The sequence below is a fragment of the Cnephaeus nilssonii genome (assembly GCF_951640355.1).
Source record: "Cnephaeus nilssonii genome assembly, chromosome: 15".
In the NCBI taxonomy this organism is placed as follows: domain Eukaryota; kingdom Metazoa; phylum Chordata; class Mammalia; order Chiroptera; family Vespertilionidae; genus Cnephaeus; species Cnephaeus nilssonii.
Genome location: NC_137086.1, coordinates 24,787,250 through 24,796,041, shown reverse-complemented (window position 1 = coordinate 24,796,041; position 8,792 = coordinate 24,787,250). Strand labels below are relative to the sequence as shown.

Sequence of the window (8,792 nt, the reverse complement as noted above, 5' to 3'; positions counted from 1 at the left end):
GAAACATTCTTAATGAACTTTTTAGAATTCTGAGGACAGGGTTGTTTTTCATTCAAGTTTTAAACTGCTTCAGTATTTATAAGAGGTCTGGGTATAGCTGTAGCATTTCATATGCTTTCTTAGAGAGAAATGGACAGTTTCGTTGGCCACTGAAGATGTTTCTCACGTAATCAAACAACAGTTTATACATCTTGATCCTATTCTTTTTTTTACTGTGTGTTTCTTTGGAGTTAAAATGGCTATGATAGCCTCATCGAAAACAGTCTTCAATCCCTTCTGGGTTAAAGCTGAACATTCCACATAGCAGCACGCTCCTATCTGGGAGGAAGAAAAAGAACAAACACAAATACGTAAAATTTTTTTCCACAACTGGTCAACTGGTATGACACAGACACCATTATAAGGAACATTAAAAATATAGCTATGCAAAAAGAATGAAATCAAAATACTCAGAGATAGCTGTTAAATTACTAGTATATATCCTTCCAGACATTTTGGGAATAATTCATCAAATATTTACCGGGTACCTACCCTATACCAAGCACTGCTTTAGGTGCTGGGGATACTGTCAATGAACTGAACAATCGAGCCAAGTTCCTGCTGTGTGATGCTTACATTTGCTTAAGTTCTGGGGGAGGGACAAAGGGATGGGGGCACATGCTCTGGAGAAAAGGAAAGCAGAGTGAGGAAGATGGGGAGAGCAGAGGGCGGTGGTGGTCAGGGAAAGCTCTACAAGGCGAAGTCTGAGCAGTGAGGGATGACTAGAGGAAGCATATCTAGGCAGATGGGAGCCCAGGTGCAAAGGTCCTGATGGAGGAGCTTGCTTGGAGAGATCCAGGAAGGCTAAAGAAGCCACAGTGGCAGGAGAGAGAGAGTGTGGGTGGGGGGAGGGTGGAGGATGGCAGAGATGAGGTCAGTGAGGTGGCCTTGAGGCCACTCTAAAGACTTTGGCTTCTACATTGGGGGAAACCAATTCATTGAAAATGTAATGAGCACTTTTATTTGCCAAATGAGAGAATATAGCAAGAAACAATAAGGTCTCTACTCATGAAGCTTCCATTTTAGAGGGAGAAGACCATGAACTAATAAATACAGAGGTAGAATGTCACAGGGTATTATGTGGTCTGCAGAAAAATGGAGAAGCGAGATAGGGAAGGAGCGGGGATGAAATCAGGCAAGGTCTCATTGACAAAGTGATTGAGCAGAGATCTGAAAGGAGGAAGAATAACGTTCCAGAGGGAAGAACATTCCAGGCAGAGGGAGCAGCAAAATTCCAAGCCCTGAGACAGAAGGGAACAGCAAGGAGCTCACGTGCCTGAGTAGGCAGAGAGGTACCAGGGGCCACAGTGAGGGCTCTGGCCTTGACTGCGTGAGCTGGGAGCCCCTGGTGGATCCCGAGCAGAGCAGTGATCTGATGGGGCTTATATTTTAAGACTCGCTCGGGATATTGTGTGGAGCACAGGTTAACACGGGGCACGGAGAGAAATGGAAAGGTGAGTTAGAAACTCACAGTAATCAGGCCAGATATGGAGGGGCCCAAACCTGACTGATAGAAGAGGTGGAGCATTTGGATTCTGACTATATTATGAAGGTAGAGCATTATGTAAGAACAGCAAGGTCAAGTGTGACTTCAAGGATTTTGACCTGAGTAACTGGGAGGACAGGCTTAGAGGGTAAAATTAGGAATTGTTGTGGACATGTTAATTTTGAGATGCTTAGCCACCAAGATGGACTTGTCGGGTGAATGGCTGGATAACCAAGTCTAGAATTTAGGGGAGAGTTTCAGGCTGGAGATAGAAATCTGGGGGTCTTCAGTAGAAGATTGTTCAAACCACAAGACTGATAGAAGCTCACCTAAGCCTAGAGAATGAATGTGGGTATAGAAGAAAAAATGTTCAAGAAGTTGAACGCTGATCCCTGGGCCCCCCCATCATTCTGAGACAGGGAGATGAAGGGATAGAGGAGAGGCCGACAAGCAGGGAGAAAAACCAAAGAGCATTCAAGGAAGCCAAGGGCAAGTATTTCATGAAGGAACCAACTGTGCCCAATGCTGCTGAGAGGCCTAAAATGGGATCATATTGTTTTGCAACCACTTTTTTTCTTAAACTACATAATAAATTTGAACATCTCAATGGATATATTAGTATAAATTTTTAATAGATGCGGTTTTTTTTATTTTTTTGCCTTTATAAACAATACAGCAACTTTGTAGCTATCTCTTTAAGAACGTCCAAATAATTTCCTTGGGATAAATTCCAACATATGGAATTGCTTGAACAAAGGCTTTTGCATATCATCAAGACTGCTTTTACTCAATGACCAACAGTACAATAGAATGCCCATTTCCTTGCACCCCTGGCAGGGGTTATTGTAATTCATTTCTCATTTTTTTGGCCAACTTTATAGGTGAAAATCTAACTTACATTTGACTATTAAGGAATTTTAACATATTTTCTCTCTTCAATGGCAATCTGCATTTTTTTGGTGAATTTTCCATTGATGTTCTTAGCTCGCTTTTCTATTGGGCATATAATTCTTTTTCTGATTAATTCCTATGCAAGGGGTTCCTGTGTACTAAGGATATTAATCCCTTTTTCTGCCATATGTGTCAAGTTTGTTATATGACTTTTAATTTTATTCCTGGCATTTGATGTATTAAATTTTTATGTAGTTAAATCATCAATATTTTCATTTATGACTTTTACCTTTGTGTCATTTAGAAACTCCTTCTCTCCCCAAGATTACAAAATGAATATATGAAATTTCTAAAGTGATTTGTTAGTGAAGCTATTTATCTTCTGCTTTAGGAAAAATTGTCCTCCCAAAAGTTTTCTTGCTTTCTTCTGCCTCCTGAGAGTACATTTGAAAGGAACTTATTAGAATCTGTTTCCACCAAAGTCCTATTAAAGTCATATCAAAAAAATAGAATCCAATAATGTTTGGACCCAATAGAGAAAAAAGTAAGCCTAGCTTTGGGATGAGGAAAAATACAAGTTAAAAGATATTATGTGCGTCATAGTTAGATCTTTTTTAGAATGCTACTATTTCAAATCTTTCATTAAAAGATTGGAAGAAAATTCAACTCGTTTATTTCAAACCTAGCCATCATTTTTATTTTTAACTGCAGATTTAATCTGTCGCCCGATGTCACTCCACTATCTACTCCATGAGTGTTAACTGATGACAGAGCCTGATCTGACACAGTACAGATATTTAAGTGATTAAGAAGGGCTTGGAGATCAGCACCTTTTCATAATGCATCTAGCTACACATGACTTATTAAGAAAATATTGTTGGTGGTATAAGAGTCTGGCTCTGGAGTCAGGCCTTGACTGAAGCCCAGCTCTGCTGTTATTACCTACGGGACCTTGCAAGTTACCTGACACCGCCACACCTCTGTTTTCTGTTCTATAAAACAGGGAACTCGTCAGACCTACCTTGGAGTCAGTGCAAGGATTAAATGAGATAATGCATGGAAACTCTCAGCACAGTGGCCGGCATACAGTAAGTGCACAATAAATGTCAGCTTCTAGTATTACTTTAGCTGCTTTTACACTTATTTATAAATTCTGTAAAGGTTCCATTACCTCTTTTGCTAGTTTCTGTCCTTGTTCCACACATATAGGCTTTTCTTTCATATCATTCAGTCTTGCTAAAGTTTTGGGGTCATCGCGAAGATCAATCTAATGAAGAAAGGTCAATAATGTCCCATAATAATTACAAATCTTTAAAGATGAATCAAAGCATGGAGCCCCACTTAATTCCCACATACCAGTAAAAGATTAAACAAAGGATCTTAACTTTTTAAACCAACTAAGATAATTGCTTTCTTTCAGCACTACATTTTCAAAAAAAATGTGACAGATTTTCTCATAACTTACAGCTGAGCTTAAACACGCATATCATTTGCTAAACCTTAGGACCATTGGTCTGAGAGCAACACCACAAGATAGACCAGAGAGCGTTTTCTTAAAAGGGTGAGATCAAAGCAGACCTACCTGAGTTCCTATTAATAAGAAGGGTACGTTTGGTGCGTATTCCTTAAGTTCTGGAACCCATTCCTCTTTCACATTTTGAAATGAGGCTGGATTCACCACGGAGAAGCATATAAGGAAGACATCAGTCATCGGATAAGATAAAGGCCTCAGACGATCATAGTCTTCCTGAGGAAGGAAGAAAAACCTAATTATTTCCATTTCTTCAATTTACTCATAATATGTCCATGACATTAACATGGTCAAAGACACAGGTTAGGACTATTCTACAAGTGAAATGTATGGCACGCTACATAAAACAAGATAATGCCCATTTGTTTTTGTTATTTCTCCTTTTGAGGTTCTGAACACCAGTGGGGTAAAAATATGACAAGATCATTGACAACCACAATGAAACTTGCAGAAAATATATTGCGATTACTAAAGCTGTCACTGGAAACATTTTTCACTGAAACGTCTGCACGAAGAATTGATTATAGCTAGATGTAGTCTAAGTGTTACCATTTATAATAACTAACATGTACTGAAAGTTTACTGTGTCAGGGACTGAGCCATATGCTCTCCCAAGTATTACTTATTAAAGCCCCCTAACACCTATGATAACGTAAGTACCATTATCCCTGTTTTCCAGTTGAGAAAACTGAGGCACAGAAGTTAAATAACTTGGGTGGGGATGTATATAGCCAATAAGTAAAAGAGATGGGATTTCAACCCTGGCAATTTTACTCCAGAGCCTATGCCTTACCCACCACACATTTTCTCTGAGACCTTAAATCTTTGCTTTCCCTATTAATATAGGTTTTTTTTTTAAATTGTGTGTGTGTGTGTGTGTGTGTGTGTGTGTGTGTGTGTTGTGTGAAAATTTAAAGATAGAAACATATAGAGGAAATTCACACAAAAACTTTTCCCTCTCTAATTTCCATTCCCTTCCTGAAATGGAGATGTTCTCACGTGTATCTTTCTAGTTCTTTTTCTATGCATGTATATACCTACAACTGTAAACGTGCAAACTTCTGCACTAGACGAGATTGTGCAATCCATGCTGTCCTGCACCCTTTGGTACATCTTGGAGATCTTTCCAGACCAGAATGTGTTAGACGGCCATGAAAGTCTAAACTGCTGCCTGAATGTGGGGCTACAGGAACAAATATTAAGAACACCTGGCACTCGGAGTTTCAGCAGCAGTATTTCCCTTGTGGAACAAATTTTCTTGCATGTTATCTTCTAACATTTTTCTCAGTGTAATGTTCAACCCAAGCATATTAAGGTCTCAAAGTTTTGACTCTGGAGTTAATCCTTCTGTTTCTCTGTGATGCTTCCACAACCCAGAGCCCTGGGCATTGAAAGATTTCTCAGGTGTTGGCTATTACAGGACAAGAAGGGAAAAGCCATCCCCTTTATTTTTAAAAGTGGAGGCTTCTAATTGGTTTTTAATAAAGCAGTGCTCTGCTACTAAGAAATTAATAAATAGCCCGGCTGCAGTGGCTCTGTGGTTGAGTGTCCACCTGTGAACCAGGAGGTCATGGTTTGATTCCCAGTCAGGGCACATGCCTGGGGTGTGGGCTCAATCCCCAGAAGGGGGCGTTCAGGAGGTAGCTGACCAATGATTCTCTCTCATTGATGTTTCTATCTCTCTCTCTCCCTCTCCCTTACTCTCTGAAATCAATTTAAAAAATACTAATAAATAAATCAAGTAATGTGGGTATGAAACAGGTTGCACCCCAGCCAATTAATATCAAAGGACTGATACTAGAATATGTCTTTAAAAATCAGTTTGAGGGTTAGATAGTACGACTAGGCGCATTAAATATACTTTCTGTACTCTGCTGCCTATTTCAAGCTGATTTTTAAAAACATATTCTAATAAGGGGGGAGGGGGGAAGTGACAGCATTTAATCTCAGCATCCACCCAGCAACTCTACATTCCAGAGAGAAAACTTGGCATGCTCAGGGAATGGGGCACTCTTGTCCAAAACCTCTCCTCATCCATATTTAGATCTCCAATTTTCACAGAACTGGAAATGGGGATACTATCTCATAGGATTATGAGGAATAAATGAAAGAATGCAACTCAATCCCTCAGCGTAGTGCCAGGCACGTAAAAACCTCCAATGCTTCCACATAAATTCTTCACCCCATGGGAAACTGACTCTTCTATCCTTCCATAAACCACGCCGTGTCCCCGCAGTCCCACTCCAGACCCGGTTTTGCATCTCTCTCCAACCACAGAGAAGAAACTCCTTTAGTGAGAAATAAAATTTCTACATTGGCATCAAAACACACAAATCAAACTGAAGTCTCTTGAGGACAGCATCATTTTCAGATTAATAAAAGAGAGTATTATTACTGTACTAATTAGGCACTTGAGGACTCAAGAGCCTTAAGACTATTTAAAATGTAACCAAATATATATATATATATATATCTAAGAAAACCAAATGAGATTTTTAAATGAAATTTTACTTTTCAAGCACGTTTACCTCATCTGGGAAATTGAATGTGCACTCTTTCTCTAGAAGGGTATTGCAAAGAATAAAAAGAAAATGAAGGCACAACAATTCTCTGGATATGCCTAATAATATTAATGCAAATATTCTACAGAACATAAGTGTTGTGTGTTTGCTTTCATAACCATAGTGAGGCCTGACTTTCCTCAATGAGAGACGTGTGGGCACAAAGGAAAGAAATTAGACTAATCATTTCTAGATATTTGTTAAATTGCAGATTTTATAAAAATAATTAAAATGTGAAGGATCTGGGTTATAAAAACACAAGACAAAGACAAGTACATTTAGACCTCCTTAAAAACAAATGTTACCTCTGAAGTCTGAACTACCTAAAATGAACTCTGCCTGTACTCTCCAACTAAATAATTGGCAGTTATTATAAGAATGAGAGCCTTCTGCTTCCATCTAGCCTGAGTAATTAGAAGTCTAATAATAGCACATTAAAAAAAATAAATTATCTCCCATGCATCCTCTACCCTGCATCATATAAAATTGTTTATATCCACTGTGTAGTATCTTGTGTGAACTTACGGTGAAATTCTGGATTTGGGGATGAATACAGTTCGTTTCCAGCTATCTAGTTTAGATTTGACGACACAAAGGACGTTAAATGTGGAACAACTGCCCTTCGTTTTAAATAGCCACTTATCAAAGTCAGTACCTTCCCAAAGCCAACTCTCTAGTGGTCTTCTTAATTAACAAGCCAATTCTACTTTAGTTCTTTAAAAGAAGATAGAGTTTTAGATATTTCAGCACGGTAACTGGAACTTTCTTAGGAGTAGAGAAAACCATATTAAAGATAACTGGTCTTACATCAAAAACATGAAAAACAATCTTGAGCTCGATCAACAGGATTATTAAGAATGCTTAGTAAAAGCTTTAGTTTCTGACCAACTGGCTAAGTACCAGAAGTGTCCAATTTTTTTAGAAATGTCTTCTGGTAGCTTAGTGATTAAGCTCTCAGCTCTTGTCAAGAGTCTTTGATCTGCGATGATGACAGCCTTAACCCTGGAAAAATATCACACACTTACAACCGGACAAGAATCCTCCGACAAAAGGAGACTGAATAGAAGTGTTCTGAGAGGAAAGAAAAGACCGTTAGGTGTAACAGAACTGCAGCAAGTGACCACCAGGTGGGAGACCCCTTTTCACTATAGGCAGCCAGCAGTGCCCATGACCATCCCCACTCCTAAACGACCTTTGTCCCCTCATGTGGACCTGGTGCTTTCTCCTACTTTAGTGAATTCTCTTTAAAATACATATTTTTTAGCACATGTATGCCTATTTAAAATACATATCCAAACATGAATTGTAAGTAAACCCACTCACATCAGATAATACAGCCCCTACCATGCTCTGTTAACTGGTATGCTACCACACACTGGTCACATAACATTAATTAGCAAAAATGTATTGAGATCGTACTGCATGGAAGACATAATTACAAGGAATAATTGTCCTCTCGGGAGCTTACGGTTTAGTTGGGAGTTCAAGATATATAGATATAAAATGACAGGCACATACAATAATGGGAAAAATAAAAGTGGAAACTGGTCAGGTGAACATATAAATGCTTAATCCAAAAAAACCTTAATAAGCACCTACTATGTGTCCAGAATAGTGTGAAGTACAATCATTAGGGAAATGAAGGAAGGACAAGATTCTGATCATATCTGATTTCTATAACACCCTTATAATTTATACATTTGCAAAGCTCTGTCATAAGATATTTGTATGTTAAAAACAAGGCAACCAGCTCAAATGAGCAATAATAGTACCCACTATGTGCTCGTGCACCTCACTAGAACTTTGCAGACCTCAAAGCCATAGCCTAGAAGAGAAAAAATTTCAGTCCTGGTGTGGGAACATGCATAAGGTCAGCATGGAGGAGGAAGAATTTGACAGGTGGAGAGACACATAAACATTTATAACAGTCCCTGTTCTAAGGGAGTTCATTGTAATGGAGACAAATGTGCGTGAACACTATATTACATGTCAGAATGTGGTAAATACCAAGAGTGGTAATTAGGGAATGCTAAAAGACTTCTTAGAGGAGGTGGCCTTAAAGAATGAAGGGAATTGGCTCATATATGACCTACTAGCAATGTGGCCTTGGTCTAGTCACATATTTCTTAGAGGGTCAGTTTCTCTGTCTGTAAAATGGGAGAACATCACTGACAAATGTTTTGAAGACTATAAAGTGCCATAAGAACATATTATGTACTCCCGAATAATCCAGCATGTTACTTTAAGAGATAGTCACTCATCAAAACCTACAAGAGTTTTCCTC

General features: G+C 38.8%; 1 protein-coding gene across 2 annotated transcripts in view; it reads right to left on the bottom strand.

Moving 5' to 3' along the window:
- Positions 1–162: 162 nt before the first annotated feature.
- RHOQ (ras homolog family member Q) overlaps positions 163–8,792 on the bottom strand; it is a gene marked incomplete at its 3' end in the record, with an annotated part of 29,624 nt that continues 20,994 nt past the window's right edge. Inside the window, exons 3-5 of one of the 2 annotated variants that reach the window (XM_079791707.1) lie at positions 3,999–4,163; positions 3,588–3,683; positions 163–314 (exon numbers count right to left, since the gene is read on the bottom strand). In XM_079791707.1, the coding sequence (XP_079647833.1) occupies positions 282–314; positions 3,588–3,683; positions 3,999–4,163 (294 nt within the window). Of the gene's footprint in view, positions 319–3,587; positions 3,684–3,998; positions 4,164–8,792 lie in introns of both variants that reach the window. The other variant, XM_079791706.1, reaches the window with a different exon arrangement.